Below are 21,758 nucleotides of genomic sequence, written 5' to 3'. Positions count from 1 at the left end.
CTCATTATCCACTGTTTACTGTTTTTATTCCGTTCGTACCTGCCCGTTTTAGTACTCAGCGTCGCACTGCCGTAGCTCATCCCGTTCCTGCGAATCGGGTCGCCGGCGTTGGTGCCACCGTCCTCCCACCAACAGAATCTCGCAAGCAGCCCGTCTGCCCGCCATGGCATGGCACCAGCATGCGCAGCTTTGTGGAGCAACCGGCCACCGTGGCTCCCTAGCCTCGAGCGTAACCTCCCTAGCTAGCTAGCTCCGGTCTCCATATATAGTCCATAGCTTTAGCGAGAGGAGAGAGATGAGGGAACAATGGGATAGAGCTACGAGATGAGAATGACTGGATGAACAACGAAGGATAAAGATACAGTGCTATGTAAAAAAAAAAAACTCATGAACCGTAGGCTCACACAAGATGGCAAACCAGACCATCTACGTGCAGCTGGTTAAAATAATAATGTTAACTAATATGCCATTAAAAGCTAATATGTTTTATCGCTTGCCTGTGTTTCTTATTCACGTTACTGAAGTTTCCTATGTTCCAAACACATCTTTCTGTCAATTCATGCATTTTTCCAATGCTCTGTTTTGCTACTACACCTTCATCCAATTTCTATATTTTGTTCTATTCCTCTATTTTCAATTCTTTCGTTCCAAACATGTCCTTAAATTTTTGAACTTGTTTTCGTACATTTGCCCGTATACGAGCGACGGGCGGAAAGCCGGGAGGTGCATGGGATCGCACGGCCGGGGCGTTTCTCCAAAATTCGGAACTGACTCGTGCTCGGACAACGAAACCTGAGTTCGATTCCGTTACGACTAATCCTTGCTTGTATAAAGTCGACAGGTCGAGCCGCACTAGCATTACATCCAGACGTAGCACCGGTTAATTTAGCCAAGACGTACACACGAACGTTCACCATGGACGCCGCGGATATCTCTAAGAGGATCAAGGTCGAGGGCGCCTCAGGCGGCTGTCCACTGCCGGAGGAAATCGTCGAAGACATCCTCTCCCGCCTGCCGGCCAGATCGCTCTGCCGGTTCCGATGCGTGTCCCGGTCCTTCGACGCCGTGATCTCGTCACGCGCGTTCCAGGACACCCACTACCAGCGGAACAGCGGCGACCGCCGGCTCTTCGTCAGGCCGCCGGGGGTTCAGGAGCCCTTCTACGCTTGGCATCCCTGCACAGGCGCCGGCGGCCCGGCCGAAACGATCATGAGCCCCCGTCGCCTGCCGCAGGGCTCAACCTTCCCGGTCTCCAAGTCCTGCCGCGGCCTCGTCCTCCTCAAGAACACCGAACACTGCACGCACCACGTGTGGAACCCTTCCACCGGTGAGATCCTGACCCTGCCCGACAAGGAACCCCTCAGGGCGCGCTGTCTGTTCGTGTCCTACGGCCTGTGCTACTGCCCGGCCACCCAGCGCCACAAGGTAGTGCGGCTATATAATGGCCCCTGGGGCAGCATTTTCGACGGGTATGGAGCTAAGCCTGCCACGATCTGTGAGGTTTTCACGCTCAACGAGTCCGCGTACTGGAGGCCTGCCGCCACGGAACCGCCCCCGTGCCATCCTCGGGAGAATTATCGGCAACTCGGCGTGTTCTGCGACGGCAACCTTCACTTCCTCGACCAGTGCGGTGGGATCACCGTATTCAACGTCGAAGATGAGACCTTTGGCACGTTGGATCCCCCTCCGGTGCTGCAACGCTGGTCCAACTTCCAGCTGACGGAGCTGGGAGGCAGTTTATGCATTTACAGCATCGTTGAGGAACAATGGAGGAGTTATCGTGAGTGTAAACACATCGTCGACGTATGGCTGCTAAAAGACTACACGGCAGCTGCAAAGTGGGAGAGGCTCTGTTGCATTGACTGCGGGGACGCGCCTGAACAAGTTGAGCGTCAAGTAATGCTGAAGTCATCTTGGATCGCGCCACTAGACATGTACTACGATGGTAGCAACCAGAGGAAGATTGTGTTTGGCACAGAACATTGCAACGTGTTCATCGTTGACCCTAACAATGGCACAACCAAGCTTGCATTCACATTGGCCATCGGCGGCCGCGGCCGACGCCCCTCCATGGGTTTCTTTGAGGAAAGCCTTGCACGAGTGGGCACCTTGAGCGAGAACACAGCCTTCGCGTCGCCGTGGATGCGGGCTTGGTCGGAGGTCCTCTCGCGGCTCCCCGCACTTGCAGATGATGTGTGGAGCCTGAATCAAGTGTGCAGGGGCTGGCGTGCCATCATCAAGAGCGAACACTTCGTGGCGGCGCATCTACGCCGCGCAAACCCGAGCGGCAAAAGCCTACAGATGGTGTTCTTCAGTGATGCTGGTATGCCCTACGCTTTCGAGCCTGTGGGAAAATACATCGACTCACCAGGAATAATGCCGCCCCTAGTAGACTCTCGCTGTACAATCATTTGTTCCAAACCTTGCCATGGGCTCAATCTATTGAGCTTGGCCTACTCCGATTTTGTGTGCAATCCAGCCACACGTTATTTCAAGGCCCTACCACCTGACGACGACATTAGGCACTGTAAAGGACTTTCCTTCTCATGCGACTGCCTCGATTCTCAATATTTGGACGTCAACCGCAGTGTAGATGCCGCAATGTTCACTGGTCGTCTGGGCCTAGGGTACGAGCAAGAGTCATCAAGGCATGTCTTGGTTCGATTGGCATACACGGAGAAAAATCTGACAACGCGAGACTACAAAATGGTGTGCCACATGAAGTACCTCGAAGACATAATCTGGGACGAGGTAGACCCTCCTCCAAGACCGATAGCCAATATGCTTCCCGCCCATGTGAACGGCAAACTTTATTGGATGGTGGAGACGGAACTTGGGCAAAGTTCTTCAGGACTTGAAATGATCGAGCTCGATGTTAGCAAGCGTAAATTTGAGGTCTTGAAAGGCCCACCGTGTGGCCGTGACAGCGGTGAACACATGTCCATAAATGAGCTAGAAGAGATGGTCTGCGTGATATGCTCGAACCGGACCGTGGGCATCATCAGGATATGGGCGATGGAAGACACTGGAATGTGGTCGGCCAAGTACGATATACAACTTGAGAGGTTCTCGCCAGAGTACTCACCGGAGACGACGATGCCGCTAGCCGTAGATCCCAAGGATGGGAGAATCTTGCTCAGCACGGGAAGGACGTTGGGTTACTACAACCCCAAGACAGCGGAATTGGAGACGATTTACCATCTAGGGAAGCATACCGAAGGAATGAAGTTCGTTCCCGCTTTGTTCCAAGAAAGCTTGGTTAATCCATGTCATTATTCGGTTTAGCCGGTCAAATCCTAAGTTCCCCTTAGGTGGTTTAGCCTAATAGCGTAGTTGACACCTTAGCTGATGATGGGCCCATAGCTCACTACGTAATTCATTGTCGACTTGTCCGTCATTCGACACTACGTAATTCATTGTCGACTTGTCCGTCATTCGAATAATGTGACGAATAATTTTGAGATGCAGTTTCCTTCATTTTCATTTGACATGGACAATACTCGAGCACGAGCGAATCTCTATCCTAGTCCTAGTATTAAAGTCAGAAATATTTCTTCTGTCCTTCCCGTCATGTAATTTTATAAAATGAGTCTCTCACTTTTTTCTTGGATCAACCCGCGGTCCTATCCTCACCCATCTCTATTTTTCAAGAAAAGAAACCTTATTCATCCAAAAAAAATCGTGGTTCACCATCCTTTCCGTCGTCCGCACCCACCGCTTCACATGCGGAAACCAAGGGGCCGGCGGAGAGCAGCTAGACATGGTACAGTAAGACTGGAGGCTAGGGCACAGAGGCGTGGAGACCTCCCCCACACCACTTCCTAGAGTGCAGGCAGCTGTCCACGTGCCAGCCTCAATTCCTGCACGCGCACCCACACCACATCGGGTCCGGTGCCAGCACCTTCTATCTCACGCCCCGGCGGGCTGTGGCCTGCGGTGGCTGTAACTGCCTTGACGAGAGGCATGTGGAGACCGGACATGGTGGACGCAAGCCCCGTGCCTCCAGCTAGATCCATGGCGAAAGCCCCTGCGCACCAGCCGTCGGTAGCTCCACCGATGTTTAGCAAGGGGATCGCACACTTGCTACATGGATTCCACCACATGCATGCAGCTGCGGGACAAAGGACAAGGAATACAACAACAAGCCGGTAGAATAACACCGATGTCCAAATAAAAAGCTAAACGGTAGGTGAATGACTGCTTAGCATTTAGCGTTTAGGATAACATCAAAAACAGTGGATATTGGATTTAAAGGATGTGAGAGGGTTGGATCCTAGTGGATGAATAGGATGAAGGAGGAGGGAACCGCATTTCACCTACTCTGTTGTCATTTCCACTATTGCTATTGCGTCCAGGCATTGGAGTTAGCTCGCACTGGACTCTTTAGGAGATGGCTGAGGAGAGAGTTGAAGTAGTTATAAGGCCGTCGCATGCTGCAAGCCAGCATACAGGGAACAAGTTGTGGCATATACTATATAATAATATCAACTCCAATATATTCATCTTCCCCACTTATAGGAAAACCCCCTTTCACAATTTCACAATTTTGAGGACAAGTGCTGCAGCAGATCCCTTTCCCCTTTCCCCTTTCTATTTTATCTCACCTATGAACCCCATTTGTTAGTGGAACAATTTCTTTTCTTCTTCTTCTCCTTCCTATCTCTTTCTTCCTTCCTTCTGTCACGCACGGGAAACAGGCGCCCACCAGGCTAGCATGGTCGGGGAGTGTGGCAGTCCTACCGGTGGCTGCTAGGGGCGGAGGGGTACGGTTGACGGCGGACAGGGCACCCGTCGGAGCTAGCTAGGCGCGAGCGGGAGCCATGCCACACGGATGGGCGTTCACGAGAGCAGGTGGTGCGTGGGAGTGAATGGCGGGGGCAGGGAATGGCGTCATGGAGTGGCGCGTCTTAGCAGCTGCGCAGAACCGGGATGGGGGCGGGCGGGTGGGTGACAAACGGAGGCGCATCGGTGAGCACCGAGCACGAAGGAAAATCAAGCGGCTAGAAAATCTTGAATGGAAAAAGGATATATAGCATAGGTTACAGCTATGCTGCATTTAGGAAACTGCGGGCAGTCTCGACGAGCAAGGAGTACCGTTACTTGTCTGCCTGCAGCATGGCTTTATAATTATTTCAACTCCCTCGTCAAGATGGATCTGGTGGAGAAAGATGCCAATTGCCAATGCAAGAACTGGCACGAGAAGGAAACGGTGCCATCGGAGCCCTTCTTTGTGGCTAGGCCGGGAGCAACGGAAGAAAATGAGTAGATGGTGGTCAATTTAAAATACACTACTCCCTCTATTTCAAATTATAAATCGTTTTGATTTTTCTAGATTCAATGACCTACGATTTGTAACAGAGGGAGTATATGGATTGTTCAAATGAGTTCTAACTCGATGACTATTTACGCATATGTTTTCGGTAATACTAAGACACAAGCATCCGGACGGGGAAGAAAAATCGGACACTCCAACATATGTTGCAATAGTTAAGCCTCGATATTGCAACTGTTGTTTTTGCATGTTTAACAGTGAATATTGCATGAAACATAGTGTTCATGTTGCGACGGGAATTTTCTATTCCAGAAGTGAATGACATATATTTATTTTTTTCAATGTTGCAACTATATATTTTTAATGTTGCAGATGTTGTATATTGATGTTACAACGGAGTGTCCGATGGCGCTGCTGGACGCCAGCAGCGCCGACATGTTTTTGGGCATGCGAAACTTATTAACGGATAAAAATGCTACATGATGCTAATTAGTTTTATTTCAAACTAAACCCTCGGATGGAACTGCAAGGAGCAATGCGCAGCTTTAGCCTGTCTGTGAATCCGACGCTGTTTGTCCTCCAATTTCTCCTGGAAGTGAGATACGAACTGGGAGCCCGGCAACTGCACACGTGCAGACCGGGGGACCAATCCGTCTCCGGTCTCCCGTTCCGGCTTCCATATGCTGATAGGCTAGTACATTCTCCCCCTTGATCTCATCATTTACTTTTAACTTTACACTTTTCGTTTTTATTCGTTTCATTGTAGATAAATATGTAGAGCATACCTTATCGTCACAGCTTAATCGTCGATAGAATCAACAGCTACAACACACCTCTCTATTTTGAAACAATTCTGTTTCTTTTGAGCCTTTTACAATCCAGGAATCATAGGCTTTCCCTTAAACCCATGCCGGCTAAGTGTTCTCTGAACACATTGGGTGGTAAGCCTTTCGTGAGCGGATCCGCAAGCATATCTTTTGTTCTTATATGCTCGAGACTTATAGTGCGATCCTGGATTCTGTCTTTCACAACATAAAACTTTATCTCAATGGTTTTGGAAGCATTGCTTGATTTGTTGTTGTGAGCATAGAATACTGCTGGCTCATTGTCGCAGTACATCTTTAGTGGTCTGTGAATACAGTCAACCACTCTCAATCCGAGTATAAATTTCTTTAGCCACATCGCCTGCCCTGTGGCCTCATGACATGCTATGAATTCTGCATGCATCGTTGATGACGCGGTTACTTTCTGTTTTGAGCTTCTCCACGAGATAGCTCCTCCTGCGAGAGTGAACACGTATCCAGACGTGGATTTTCTATCATTTTTGTCTCCCGCAAAATCTGCATCTGAATACCCTTTTATCTCTAGGGAATCAGATCTCTTATATGTAAGCATGAGTTCTTTTGTGCCTTGCGCGTAGCGCAATGCTTTCTTTACCATCTTCCAGTGTTCTACACCTGGATTACTTTGATATCTACCAAGAACCCCGATGACAAAAGCTAAGTCAGGGCGAGTGCACACTTGAGCATACTGTAAGCTTCCGACAGCTGAAGCATATGGAACCGCTTTCATTTGATCGATCTCGTACTGGTTCCTAGGACATTGAAAATTTCCAAAACTGTCGCCCTTGACTATGGGAGCAGGTGTGGCCTTACTCACATGCATATTATACTTCTTTAGAATCTTTTCTAAATATGCCCTTTGCGATAATCCAAGAACCCCATTCTTTCTATCTCGGTGAATTTCTATACCCAAAACATATGATGCTTCACCGAGATCCTTCATATCGAAGTTTGAGGACAAAAACTTCTTTGTCTCTTGCAGTAGACTGATATCACTGCTCGCAAGTAGGATATCATCCACATACAGAATAAGGAAAATATATTTCCTATTTTTGAACTTTGCATAGACACAATTGTCCTCTATATTCTCTTGAAACCCAAATTTCTTGATTATATCATTAAACTTTAGATACCACTGTCTAGAAGCTTGCTTTAATCCGTAAATGGATTTCTTTAGACGACATCCCATATTCTCTTTGCCTTCCATGATAAAACCCTTAGGTTGTTTCATGTAGACATTTTCTTCTAAATCCCCATTTAGAAATGCCGTCTTTACATCCATCTGATGTAACTCTAAGTCAAAATGTGCAACCAGTGCCATTATGATTCTGAAGGAGTCTTTACATGAGACAGGAGAAAAAGTCTCATTGTAATCTATTCCCTCTCTTTGTGTAAAGCCTTTTGCCATAAGTCTCGCCTTATATCTTTCTATATTCCCTTTGAAGTCACGTTTAGTCTTGTAGACCCATTTACAGCCTACTGTTTTGGCTCCTTTAGTAATTTCTTCAAGTTCCCAAACTTTGTTGGAACTCATCGATTTCATCTCATATTCCATGGCCTCCAGCCACTTTAATGAGTGAATACTTTTCATGGCTTCCTCATATGAAGTGGGATCACCTTCTATATGAACTTCTTCTGTATTATAAACTTTATAGTCATCAGAAATAGCTGATCTTCTGACTCTTTGAGACCTTCTAGGCCCCTCACTTTCGGGTACATTCTGTGCCTCTGCTTGTGGCACATCATCCAGAGATGGCTGCTGCAACTCTTCCTCATGTGTGATGATGGGTTCAATTGGCTCCTGAAGGACAGGTTCCAAAACTTCACTCATCGTTTCCACGGGTGGAATCACAGCAGGTGCCTGCACCACAATATCAGGGACTGTAGCAGGTGCTTGCACCACAACCTCAGGAACTATCGGTGCGGGAACAACAGGTAGTGAGAAGAATGGTTCCTGAATCATCGGATTAGGTGCATACACCCGCTTCTCCTCAAGATCAATCTCTCGAGCCACCATGCTCCCCCTCACCATCTCATCCTCTAAGAAAATAGCGTGTCTCGTGTCTACAAACTTTGTATATCTGTCTGGACAATAGAAACGAAAACCTTTTGATTTTTTCGGATAGCCAATGAAGTGGCAGCTAACTATTTTGGGATCTAACTTCCCAATATTCGGGTTAAATACTTTGGCCTCAGCTGGGCTCCCCCACACACGCAGGTGGTTTAGTGAGGGTACTCTTCCTGTCCATAGTTCATACGGTGTTTTGGGCACCGACTTACTTGGCACTCTATTTAGAATGTGAATGACGGTTTTCAACGCCTCCATCCACAGTCCCAATGGTAAGGTGGAATAACTCATCATGCTGCGCACCATAACCATCAGTGTACGGTTACGCCTCTCAGCTATTCCATTTTGCTGAGGCTCGCCCGGCATCGAATACTGGGCTACTATGCCATTTTCCTGCAAAAACCTTGCAAAAGGTCCACGAACTTGGCCAAATGGGGTATGTCGACCATAGTACTCCCCCCCACGGTCGGATCTTACTATTTTAATTCTTTTGTTATGTTGATTTTCAACTTCAGCTTTAAATATCTTAAATTTATCCAGCGCTTCTGATCTTTCTTTAATTGGATAAATGTAACCATAACGGGAGTAATCGTCTGTGAATGTTATGAACGAGTCATAGCCATCCACGCTTTTCACAGAAAATGGTCCACAAATATCAATGTGGATTATGTCTAAAACTCCTGTGCTACGTTTAGCGCCTTTTTTAATTTGCTTTACAAACTTTCCTTTCATGCAATCAACGCATTGTTCTAAGTCTGAGAACTCTAATTGAGGAAGAATTTCATTCGTAACTAGTCTTTCTATTCTCCCCCTCGAAATATGGCCTAAATGACATTGCCATAATTTCAACGATGTTTCATGAGTTCTCTTTCTTTTCTTTGTTTCTTGATCTGACGAGGATACATTCATATTCACATCATACACAAAATTTACTTTTTCACGCAGTGATAATAAATACAACTCATTGTGAAGGATGGCAACACCAACACATGCATTATCAAACCAAATGGCACACTTTCCATTTCCAAAATGACATTCATATCCATCATGGTCCATACGTGAAATGCTAATCAAGTTTCTGTGTAACGAAGGAACATAAAGTACATCTCTAAGTACAAGCATGAAACCATCAACTAGCTCTAGAGAGACATCGCTAACAGCTTCAACATCTGCTTGGACTCCATTTGCGACTTCAACGCATCTTTCGCTTCTTTGCGTAGTCCTCGTCGAACGGAATCCCTGTAAAGAATTTGCAACATGAACAGTTGCACCTGAGTCAATCCACCAAGTAGATTTCGAATACTGTGTATACAAGGATTCATTTACAAAGGAGTCAATCCACCAGTCGGGACATTCTTTCTTGTAATGGCCCTTTTTCTTGCAGTGTAGACACTGATCTTTTTCTACTGTGAGAGGCTTTTGGTGATGCTGCTGCATAGGAGCCTTTGCTCGTGCCTTGAAAGATGAGTTAGCATTCTTTTTCCTGTTGTCCTTCACATAGTGCAATGAACCACTATATGAGGATCTAATTCTATCCTCTTCCTGCACGCACATGGCTATCATTTTTTCCATGTCCCACTGTTCTGGCTACATGTTATAATTGACAACAAAAGTGTCAAACTCTTTTGGCAGGGAAGCGAAAACCAAATGAATAATGTGCCCAGGCTTGAGCTCAAGATCCATTGGCTTCAACTGTGCTGCCAAGTTATACATCCTCAAGATGTGATCTCTTATGTCAGTCCTTCCTCCATTGTACCTCTCTGTGGCCAGCTGCTTGAACAGCTGGGTAGCATATATCTTTGAGGAACCAGTGAACTGATTCCTTATCTTCTCGAGGTACTCTGCGACGGAGTCGCACTCTATGATCGAGCCTAAAATTGCAGGCTCAATCGTATTCTTTAACAAAGCCATACATTTCTTGTTGGCAGTGGTCCACTATTTGTTTTCAAGGGTATATGCCAACTCTAGTGGAGCATAGTCCCTTTCCTTTTGCTGCCATGCAACATCATCATCACCTTCAGCCCTCACTGGCTTCTCTGGAGCTTTTGGCCGCGGTGTACACAGCACCCAGTCAACTTCTCCACAAACAAAGGAGAATTCAATCTTCTTCCTCCACTCTGTATGGTTGTTTCCTTTCAGAATGGGTATCTCTTTCAGACAAGCCATTAAGTTGAATGATCCTGAATCTTGCAATCCAAGGTGAGATCATAACAACAATTGCATGATTTATTTCCAACGTTGGTCAAAAAATAAAACATACAACTGTTTATGCAATTTAAAACTATATCACCGTTGGGCAGAAATAGAAATAAAAGCACCAAACTTTTTAAATCATGATACAGTTATTAACAACATTGGTCAGAAAATAACAGCACCATAATCTATCTTTTAAAGAAGAAATTAACTTTATCATGCTCTCATAAATTTAATTATCTCGGTGGTTCAAATTAAATTTAAATAGAGCAATAAATTTGACTTTTGCAGCGGAAACTGTGAAATAAATCTATTTTCAGAAGCAAAATCACTGTATAAACTTTATTAATCTCTAATACAAATTATCCCGTTGGTTCAAATTAGATTAGAGACCAAAACTATGCAAAAAAACATCAATTAAATGCTTCTGGAAATAGAAAAAAACTAATTTTCAAGCGTTACTGTGCAAAACTCTATTTTCGGCCTAACAGCGAAAAACGGCCCATAGCCCGTTCCCGCGCTCGGCCCGCTCGCACGGCCTGCTGGCCTTTGGCCCAGCAGCCGCGGTTCGCTCGGCCCATCGCAGCCTTGAGGCCCGGCCGGCTCTATTCGTTCACTCGCAGGCCGCAGCCTGGGCCTGGGCCGCCAAAACGGCCTGCTCTTCTTACTCGCCTGGGCCAAATCTGGCCCGGACGATCTCGTCCGTCCGTCAAATCCGACGGTCCAGCAGCACTTTCGGCGGATCAAAATCTCCGACGGCCGGCTCCCCCGAAAACCCTAGCTCAGTCTGTTCTTTCCCCTGCGAGATCCCACCGTAGCGGCGGCTGCGGCGGGGCTATCTCTCCCGCGCCCGGCGATGGCCGGCGGCGGCGGTTGAGGGATGGCCCCGCCGGTGCACGACCGCGGCAGCCCCCCCCCTCTCTCTTTTGCTTGCTTTCTCTCCCCCTCTCCCTCAGAGCCTACTCCGAGATCCAGGAGGTGGCCATGGCGACCATGGAAGAGGGCCGTGCGCCACCGCGGGTCCCCTCGCCGGCGCGCGCGTCCACCGCGAGGTTGGCCGCCGTCGAGCGGTCCTTTGGTGGTGCTGTTGTGTAATACCTACCATTTTTAGTCATCAAAGTGACTCTGAAGAAATGGAAGCAATTCATGAAGAAAAGAAGAAGAAATTGGCCAAAAATCAAATTCGGGTCAAATTTGACCGAAATTTGAATTTTGAATTTGAAATTCAGAAAAATTTGGCAAAAATATGGAATGGAGGTGTAAGGATGATTAGAACTTAAAGATCAAGATTTGGGATAAGATTTGGTTCTAAATACCTCAAGAAAATCAAAGAGAGAAATTGAAAATCAAAGTTACTGTTCCCTGTCCGACAACAGGAGTTTCAGAAAAATAGCACAAAGTTCATTTTTGAAAATTAGATTCTGTTGAATTTTTCAAATAAGTGGATCCAAACAACTATACCATATTAAAGTGTGGACTTTGGACAAGAATCTTCAAGTGTTGTTTATCAGGAAAAGTAGAGGGAACCATTTCAAATGGAAGCTCAAAGTCGGCACCTTGTCACGGTAAACTGCACCTCTGAATTTATCTAAGTCTGAAACAGCACTATATGGCCAAGTTTGGAGCCGATTTCAGAAAACTGTAGAACAAAAGGTGCAAGTGTTTATGGGCAAAATGGAAACTTTGAAGGTTGTAGAACACAATTGGGAAGTAGTTGGACAGAGAGGAAGGGATTTAGATCACTAAAACCATTTTTAAAGTCGGGTAAGTGACTCTGTTCAAGACTGACAAACTGAACTTTGAATTTAAGTGATTAAGTTACAGAAGAAAGGGAATTCGAAATTCCACTGTGCTAGGATGTTTATCCCGGGTAGAAACTTAAATAAAAGTTTAAGGACTCAAGTTTATCTACAACTTTGTTTAAGTGACTTGTGAACCGTTGGATTTGGAATCGGTCGTGGTGGAGCTCTGAATATCGGGCGTCAGAAAATAAGAAAGGGGAGGGGCGACAGAGCAGGCAGGACGTGTTGCCGTCGGTGCGTCTGCCGCTGTCCAGCTCAAGATAGCTAGGCCACCTCCTTACCACGCAAGCCTACGAGTAGATCACGGTGGCAACCATGCGCGCGGTGAAGACCTTGAATAACTACCGCTCCCGCGCCGCCCGTTTTACCGCTGCTCTTTTTCACCGCCGCCGCTCCTCTGTCCAAGCCACCGCCGCCGGGTAAAATTCCCCCACCACACCGCCGCTCTCGTCGATTCCCTCCGTCTACACCTCCATACATACCCCACCAACAACCCTAGCCACTTGTTGCCCAGCTTCTCCGCCGGCGTGCCAGAAACCGCCGTAGTTTCCGTCCGCCGTCGCCGCACCTCCTGCTCACGGTGAGCACCTCCTTGCGCTTGCTCTCTTTCTTCTTGGGTAGTCGTAGGCGGGTCCTTGGGATGCTAAGAGGCTGTAGAGGGAGTCGTCGGGGTGGGTTGCGCCGTCGTCGTGCTTGACCACGACCGGCCGTAGGTGCCACCGCCCGCCGCCGTGGAGGGAGTGGCTCCGGCCACCTCCCGGGGAGCTGTCACCGCGCGCGGGTGCGTGAGGGCACAGAGACGCTTCCCCGGCCTAGCCCCGTCGCCGGAAGGGCGCCGGCCGGCGAGCCGCGCTGCCCCCCCTGTCGTGCCGGTTTTTGGCGGGAGGAAGAAGAAGGCGCTGGAGCTGGGCCCGCGGGTCAGTGGAGAGAAGAGGAGGAGAGGAAGCAGGCCGGTCGGGCGCGGGCATCAGTTGGGCCGGCGCTCCAGAGACCCAAGGAGCCAGTGTTGGTCGGCCGTTGGAGAAAGAAGCCGGAGGCCCAGAAATCCAGCAGGCCAGCGTGCGGGAAAAAGAGAAAAAGAAAAATGGGCCGTTGGGCCGTCACCGGTGAAAAGAGAAGAGGAGGAGAAAAGAATCGGCCCAGTAGGGCCCGGCCAAGGAGAAATAGGCCGGCCGGTAGGATGAATAGGAGAAAGGGTGGGTCCGCGCCACGGGCCCAGTGCAAGAGAGAGGGGGTAGAAGAAGGTCGCGTGAGAAAAGTTACCGGGGGTGTTTTTCGGGAAAATTTAGATTTCCTTTATAGAATAATTAGTTTAAATCCGAATCTCACCATTTAAATCACTGAAATTTCTAGGAGTGTCCAAAATTAGTGAAACCAATTTTGTTAGGCTTGTTTTATTTTCCTTTATGCATTAAAATTTTTATACCCTAGAAAAATAATAAAAAAATTTGGGTATTTATTTAATGCCTTTCTTTTAAGGTAATTAAATAAATACTTAATCTTTATTAAATGCATAAAATATGGAATAACATTTTCATAACTACAAATTATTATTAACTCATAGGAAATTAGGTTTTCAAGATTAGAAAATAATTGTAACATTTTCTAAAAATAAAAGAAAAGGCCCTAAGTAAGGATAATTAAGGAAATAAAATTTTTGGGCTAATCTTTCGGGTTTTTGTGTGTTGGCTTGCAACTTCATCATGATAAATTGTATAGTCCTTGTTGGCTTGCAACTTTATCATGAAGGAAAGTTGTACAATCTTATATTCAAAAAGTTGCATTCCTAACCCCTGCATATGTTGTGTTATAGACACCGAAGCACCAGAAGGAGATTTTCCGGAATATTCAGAAGGATCTCCGGAGTTTGAGGAAATCTTTGAATTAGTCCCCTGCGAGGCCAACCCTTCGGACAGTGCTAACTTTTTTAGCGAACAACGCAAGCCCCGGTGCATTATACCTATTATTTTGAAGTCAATATTTCATGTGTCCATTATTTAGCTATTTGCTATATGTATGCACTAAGTCTAGGAGTTGCTTGAAACCCATTCTTGTGCATTATCATACCTTGTTTTAAGGACATCTTTGCCACTTGTTCAAACCTTTAGTAGATAACCCTAGTCTAGAATTGCCTAGTGCTTAAATGCTTGGTTTACCAAGCTTAAGGAAAAATTTTGAGCCATACATGTTATTTATGGAAAGATGACTTGGAAATTGAGAAGTGGACAGAAGCTAAGGATGTAGTTCTGTCTGCTAGATTAATTTGGTTAAGACCCGATTCGTTGTCTTAACCTTTGATCAAGTGAAAAGCATCTGATCACTTACTGGGTATGGGACCAATAAAGCCCAGTAGGTTAGTAAACCCTCTGATTGGGAATACTTCGTACCCGCGCTTGACGTGCTGGAGATTGGCAGGGGCGTAGCCTGAAACTCACATGGTGATCGGGCCAGACGTGGGGTCCCATGTGGGGGTGCGTCCCTGGGTCCGGGTAGTCTTATTCCCAATCATTGGATTTGCTAATCGAAAGGTCGTTACGTACGACCTGGACAGTCGTATATAACTGGTGATCAAGGTACTCTCCTGCAGGATGTAATATGATCCGGATCGCCTCAATTCTCGGTTATGAATGCACTTGATCACTGTTGAGCATCGTAGCATGAATTCATGAATGACATATCTTTCTGATAATAATTGGTGTATGACTTAATACCTTGTTGTTCGCAATTAATCTTTTATCATCACCTAGAATTGTTAGGAAAAAAACTTAACCCAAGTAAAAGATAAAACTAAGGTCTCACTTGTAGTAAGCTTTTTGGCAAAAATATATCGGCCAAGTACACCGAAAAAGCTATAATGTACTTCCAAGAAAAACTATTATATTGGTTTGTCGGGTAAGACTTGCTGAGTACCCCGTACTCAGGGTTATCCCTTGTGGCTATCTTTTCAGAAGCACCGCAGGAGTCCACCGAGGAGGAAGCCCCAAAATCCTAGGGTGTTGTTACGAGTCTCACAATACCCCTAGAAGAAGTCTCATAATGCTCATCTCCATCCGAACCGTTTATGTTATAAGTCCTAGAACTCTGTCTAACACTGCACTGTTAAGTTTGCTTCAAACTATGTCTTGTATTAACTCGTACCTCGTGTATGTATGTAAAAATGTAATATTTGTTGATGTTATCCCATCGCGGATACAATCCTGATGTATGGCTATGAGACACGATGTGGATCTTTCGAGGGGTCCTAGGGACACTCGACGGACGACCGGACTTATACTGTTTTAAGTGCGATTCGCATAATTGCTGTGTCGGCAACAATTAGGCGCATTTAAACCAGTTTAAGTTGGACGGTTCTGCCACATGTTGCGCCCCCCCCAGCCCCGAGCGGATGCTTCGGCGGCTCGGGTGGATCTTTTCCCCGGCAAGCCCGTGGCTCGGCCGGCCTTTGCCGCTCGCCGTTGGTGGACGTGCGGCGGTGAGGACGGCGGCAGGTAAGCCTCCCCGCGTCCCTCTTTTCTTTAGATCTAGGGTTAGGGTTAGGGTTTTACTTTTTCTGTTTCTTTTTGGATCTACTTCTTTTTCCCGATCTAGAAAAGCTTCTAGTGAGGTGTCTGATACCATTGTTAGATGCGTGCCTAGGATCTCTAGATGCATATCTAGTCGGGATCATAATCATCATGAAGAACTTAGTGTTTCTGGTGTGTACTGAGAGCGAGAGCGAGAGAGAGAGAGATAGGAATACCTTCACCCCTAGGGGTGGTAGCAGCAAAGCTGCTGGCCATCTCACGTTCGCGTGGGGAAGTCTGCGCAAGGCAGCGACGCGCAGTGCCGAGTCGAGTCGCCGGCGAGGTGGCGGTGGTGCTTCCCGCCGCTACTGCGCAAGACCTAGATTGGTAGGTGTGTCGGTGGGGCGGCTGGCTACAGCAAACCTCGTGAGCCGAGCCGTGGCCACCACCCTATTTATATAGCGCAGCGCGACAGGGGCCCACCACCCAATGCTAGGGTGGGCGCTCCCGATCAGGACGCGGATCAGGGTCCCGATGGGCCTTTGGGCCCATTGGGGAGGAGATCAATCTAACATTTAACCCTCACATTTAGAAATCACAATCACAGACGATAGCATCATAACCCTGCATGAACTCAGTACTGCTCAAACCAGCATCTGGAAGATATGATTTCTGTCAAAATAGAGGACACAAATAAGTCAAATTAATTTCGCAGCCTCGCGTTGTTAGGTATGGATTATAACCAACTGCATTATCCACTGCTACATCACAAAAACGTCAGAAGCCAAAAAAAAAAACACATCAGAAAGTGGCATTACTGCACAGACGTAGCACCTGCTTAATCTGCTCTGAAAAGCTGAGAGAACCATCAGAGAAAACGTGATGTTCAGAGACCCCATCAATGACAAAGTGAATTCAGCTGTGCAATCACAAGGAAATTAGCCGATCAGATATCACAATCACACACACATAACATCACAAGCAGAGTGCAGAAGACCAACCCGATGATGATTTATGCAGAAACAGAGAATCCAAAGAGATCTCTGCATTATCCAAAACCATGTTACATCGCAAATGTACTAACTCTGACAGAAGCCTAAAAAACCATCAGCAAGAAGCAATTACTGCAGAATCGGAACCACTGCCTAATCAGTAACAAAAACAACAGAAACCCATCAGAAAAAACGCAATCGTTCTGAGAGAATCGAAGGGGAGCAGCCCCCTACGGGACGAAGTTGCACACCGAGCGAAAAATGCCGTCAGACCTGCAGGCGTCGCACACGCAGATATGCCACCGTGGTTGATCCTTCGTCGGCACCGGATAGTACCGGCAGGCCGAGCACTTGAGGTCCTCGTCGTTGGGGTCGGGGTCGGGTCCGGTCCGGGCTGGTCGGCGGGGGGAACTGGATGCCCGAATTGGGCGGCGTACCCTCCGGGCGCCTCACCGAGCTGCCCCACCGGGCGGATGCCGACCGCGGGCTGTTTCTGGAGCTGCAGCACGCTGGCACCGACGGGCGGAGGAGGCTGGTGGTGGGGTCGAGGAGGAGGAATGCCCAGGACGGCCGGTGCGGCGGGGCGCACTGGATGCCCGACTTGGGCCGCGTACCCTCCGGGCGCCTCACCGAGCTGCCCCACCGGGCGGATGGCGACCGCGGGCTGGTTCTGGAGCTGCTGCACGCCGGCACCGACGGGCGGAGGAGGCTGATGGTGGGGTTGAGGAGGAGGGAGGCCCAGGACGACCGGTGCGGCGGTGTGGAGCGTCAACCGGTGAGGCTGATGGTGGGGTTGAGGAGGAGGGAGGCCCAGGGCGTCCTGGTCGGGGTTCCCTGCAGCGAAACCAAGAGACAAGAGCTTGAAAACCTCAAGAACAGGGAAGCAAGCTAAGAAACAACGCGGGCTCAGGTTTTCTCGGGCACACACCTGCTCCTGACCCGGACGCGCCCGAGAAGCGGTTGCCGTCCCATGTCCGCAGCGCCCTCAGCGAACGAGCGAACGACGACACCATGTCCTCGTTCTCGGACACCTCCTTCCCCTTGCCCTTGTCGCGCTTGCGGTCCTGGTCGCCATCTCGTCCCCTTCCCTCGAACGCTCGAGCCGCTGCGGCGGGGGTCGAACTCGTACTCCTCCCCTGCTTCTCCGATCCGAAGACTTCCTCTTCTTGTCAAGACCCGAGACTACGCGGTGGTGTTCAAGCACGAGAACGAGAAGGAATGGGGGAGAGGCGCTGCGATGACGACGAGGTAGACGAGGTTTTATAGAAGGCCAGCACCGGGCATGGCTCGCCGTTTTGCGGCTTGGCGGTTGGCGCTGCGGCGACTCCAGATTCCAGAAGCCAAATCGGATTTGGGGAGTCTCGGATTTGGGGGAAGGAAGGAGGAGATGACCACACAGAAAGCTGGGCCGCGCGAAACATTTGATGGGCCACAACCACAAGGGAGCCCGTCAAGCAACTTATTTGTTGCTTATTTATTCATGGCCTTTTCTCATTGTTAAGGCTTTAGTTTTGAGCCTACTAGCCTAACACAAATTTTCATATGACTTTTTTTTTCTTGAATTAGTATTTTATAAACATGTAGGTCCCCTTTCAAGAATATTTTCAGAATTAACCCACAGCTCATTAACGGCGTATCTTGCTCTATGGTATAATGGCTTGGCATCAATTCCATCATTGCCACTAACACACGACCTCGGTATTGATCACAGCAATTTTGGCGCTGAGATGCGGATTGATATCCTAAATTGGTTCGAATTCTAGAACTAAAATGTTTAACCTAGCAGGAAAAACTCAACATGATCATCACAAAAAATATTTTCATGTAATTACTTGTAAAGCAATATATATTCTTGGGAAATGTTTAATATATTCACACGGATTTAATAAAAAAACTCACATTAAACAATGGAATTCCGACTAAATGAAAAGAAACATGAGAATATCCACATTCAAAACTGGTTGGTTCTAGGGTTTTAGAAATAAGATATTCCATGGTCATCTTGCCATACAAACTTCAATGAGAACGTATCCAATGCTATAAGCCCTTTACGATGTTACCATGCTAGAAAATCTGGTAGCACCTCAACTGATGCATGAAAAGTTCATCTAAAAATGCCGATGGGTACAGCATGCAATCCTTTATCATCATGTTAAGTTTGAGACTGAACAAAAATTTGTGTAAGTATAAATAAAAAAGAGAAACCAACACTTGAATAGTTACGGTTACGCGTGCACTGTTCATGTCTGATCAGCAACCCACAAGTGTTCATAACCTGATTTCTCCTTTTCAATTCACCTTGCGCAAGTTTTATTCAATCTCAAATTTTATGTCATGGTGGATGTTTGCACTATCCGTACATATTTTTAGATGAGTTTTTAGTGAACCTGATGTATTCCTCACATGAGGTTGTGAGCTTCATGTTGGTGTGCTACGTAGGTATGGCTATATAACCACTATCCCCAAAGTTTAAGTGGCAGATGCTAACGAATGTGATACACTGATACGTACAGAGTACAGCGAAGCAGCCGCTTGCATTGGATGCTCATACTCCATCCAAGAACAAGGATATCTGCCAAAGATATTCAGAAAAGAAGCTGAGTTGAGGAACGCACAAGAAGTTGCTGTCTTAATTCATGTATGCGCAAAGAAGATTGTAAAAGATACTCAGTATGCTTAATTCATGTATGTTCGTATAAATAATGGACAAATTCCTGAAGAACATTCCTTTCGATCTATTAGTTTTTCATAATTTCAATTGAAAAGCCTCTGTCAAATCCCTTCCTGGCAACACACGCACTGGTTCTCGAATCTTGAGAGGGCCAATAATTCTTAAAATAGTTCTTGAATCTTGAGAGGGCCTACATGTTTAGAAAATATTCAAGAAAAAAAGGCATACTGAATGTATTTGTGTCGGGCTAGTGCGCTCAAAACTAAGAAGACCCTGACTGTGAGAGAAGGCCATGTTGCTAAACGGGCTGGCCCATCGGTCAAACACGTTTCGCTTGGCCAGCTTCCCCCCAAATCGGTTTCCCTTGCACGCAGCGCCAAGCCGCAAACGGCAATCCCCGGCCTTCTATAAAGCCTCGTCGTCTACCTCGTCTCGCAGCGGCGCCTCTCCCCCCTCCCCATTCCTTCTCGTTCTCGCCCTTTCTCGAACAGTTGTGCCTGCCGTTCGTCTCAAGCAGAGGAAGTCTTGGGAGAAGGTGTTCGCGCCCCTTCGGCTCGATCCCTCGGTGAGAGGATCAGAGTCCCGAGGGTGGCGTGATGGGCGACCGGGACGGGGACCGGGACCGCAAGCGCAAGGGCAAGATGCCCGCGTACGAGGACGATCCCAATCCCTACAAGAGGGCGAGGTTGTTTGCGGGGCGACGCGGTGGCGGGGACGGCAGCAGCAGTTCAGCGGGGGCGCCCGGGGCATGGCGCATCCCACGAGCAGGAGCAGGTGCGTGCCCGAGAAAACCCGATCGAGCCCGCCTTGTTTCATGCTTCCCTGTTCTTGCGGTTTTGAAGCTATCTTGTCTCTTGGTTCCGCTGCAGGGAACCCCGGCCAGGACGCCCCGGGCTCCGCACCGGTCGTCAACCTGCCGCACGGCCACCAGCAACCCGGAGGGAGCAGCTTCCGTGACGGCCACGGCTTTCAGTTGCAGGCGCCGGCCTCGGAGAACTTGCCGCCAACCGCTCCTCGGCAACTTCCCCCTCCTCAATTGCCCGTGCAGCAACTGCACCAGCAGTACCAGGCGATGCAAGCCACCAACCGCCGCCTGATGGGACAGCAGCATGGCGGTGCGCTCGGCGGGAGCAGCTTCAACTTCAATCACGGCCACGGCCTTCAGTTGCAGGCGCCGGCCTCGGGGGACTTGCCGCTTCAGCTTCAGCCCAGGGGCGATGCCTGCGTGTGCCCAGTGTGCCAGAACTCGCGTGATCTCCCTTGCAGTAGGTGCCTGCTGGAGCGGGATCCTCGGCAACTTCACCGTCCTCAACTGGCCGTGCAGCAACTGCTCCAGCAGTTCGAGGCGATGCGAGCCACCAACCGCCCGACGGGGCAGCAGCATGGCGGTGCGCTCGGCGGGAGCAGCTTCGGCTTCAACCACGGTCACGGCGTTCATCAGTTGCAGGCGCTGGCCTTGCGGAGCTTGCTGCTTGTGCTTCAGTCCAGGGGTTCTCTTCAACAAGCCCCTCAATACCAGCAAATCCGAGGTGGGTGCCCAAGAAACTCGACGCGCGCCTTGTTCTTGCTCCCCTCTCCTTGCGCCGTTCTGAATTTCTCGTTCGTTTCTTGGTTTGCTGCAGAGAACTCCCGCCAGCTGGTGTTTTGGCTGCGGCGTCAAGTACAGCTGGATCGGTTGTATCTAGAGGCTATGCGGCAACAGCTCCAGAACTGGCGTCCCGTCCACCAGCAGCCACCGCAGGCGCCCATCCCCGAGGTTGGAAAATGCCCGATTTGCGATTGCGATGGCGTGGGGCTGGTGTCGTATCACCCGTGGCGGCATGTCTGCCCGTGCGATCCCTGCAACTTCGCCTACCGCTGCGAGGTGTGCGAACCTGAGCAGGCGACCGTCCCGGCGACCTCAGGCCCTCCTCCTCCTCCTCAACCCCACCATCAGCATCCCCCTCGGCCTCAACAGCACCCGCAACCTCCTCCGCCCGTCGGTGCCGGCGCGCAGCAGCTCCAGAACCAGCCCGCGGTGGGACAGCTCGGTGAGGCGCCCGGAGGGTACGCGGCCCAAGTCGGGCATCCAGTGGCCCCCGCCGAATCCGCCCCCTGCTGGGGCTGCGGTCTGTTTCTGGCGCCGGTGAACCCTCAACCATCGAGGCATGTCTGCCTGTGCTATGCCTGCCGCTATGTCTTCCGCATCACGTGTAGTACGTGCGCCGGCTACATTATTTAGGGCCCTTCGATTCTGTGAGAACGATCGCGTCTTCTCTGATGGGTTTATGCAGTTTTTGGATCTGATTAGGCAGTGGTTACATTTCTGGATTATTGGCTCTTTCTGATGGTTTTTAGGCTTCTCTGTCAGAGTTAGCATTTTTGCGATGTAATGGTGTTTTGGATAATGCAGGGATTAGGTGATTTTGATCCATG

General features: G+C 48.7%; 1 protein-coding gene across 4 annotated transcripts; it reads right to left on the bottom strand.

Annotated features, from left to right (window-relative positions):
- Positions 1-9,176: 9,176 nt before the first annotated feature.
- On the bottom strand, positions 9,177-18,005 carry LOC101759050 (proline-rich protein 2). 4 transcript variants are annotated; one of them, XM_012842590.2, is made up of 7 exons: positions 17,601-18,005; positions 16,946-17,506; positions 16,806-16,825; positions 16,682-16,723; positions 16,515-16,599; positions 15,917-16,352; positions 9,177-9,421 (listed from the first exon to the last, which is right to left on the bottom strand). In XM_012842590.2, exons 1-5 carry the CDS (start codon positions 17,683-17,685, stop codon positions 16,579-16,581), a joined length of 729 nt encoding a protein of 242 aa, XP_012698044.1. In that variant the 5' UTR covers positions 17,686-18,005; the 3' UTR covers positions 9,177-9,421; positions 15,917-16,352; positions 16,515-16,578. The 4 variants fall into 4 exon arrangements, with proteins under 4 accessions (XP_012698044.1, XP_022678588.1, XP_022678589.1 ...); XM_022822854.1 differs by lacking the exons at positions 9,177-9,421; positions 15,917-16,352; positions 16,515-16,599 and having other exon boundaries at positions 16,610-16,723; XM_022822853.1 differs by lacking the exon at positions 9,177-9,421 and having other exon boundaries at positions 15,380-16,599; positions 16,682-17,506.
- Positions 18,006-21,758: the final 3,753 nt, after the last annotated feature.

The sequence above is a fragment of the Setaria italica genome, chromosome IX (assembly GCF_000263155.2).
Source record: "Setaria italica strain Yugu1 chromosome IX, Setaria_italica_v2.0, whole genome shotgun sequence".
Lineage (NCBI taxonomy): Eukaryota > Viridiplantae > Streptophyta > Magnoliopsida > Poales > Poaceae > Setaria > Setaria italica.
The sequence above is the reverse complement of the archived record's forward strand: the minus strand, read 5'-3'. Positions and strand labels throughout refer to the sequence as shown.

Bases quoted from the DNA above. Each gene is read 5' to 3' on its own strand.
- LOC101759050 (XM_022822853.1), bottom strand. From the start codon at position 17,685: ATGGTGTCGTCGTTCGCTCGTTCGCTGAGGGCGCTGCGGACATGGGAC. The intron at 17,507-17,600 runs GTGTGTGCCCGA...GTTTCGCTGCAG, and splicing joins CGCGTCCGGGTCAGGAGCAG to GGAACCCCGACCAGGACGCC.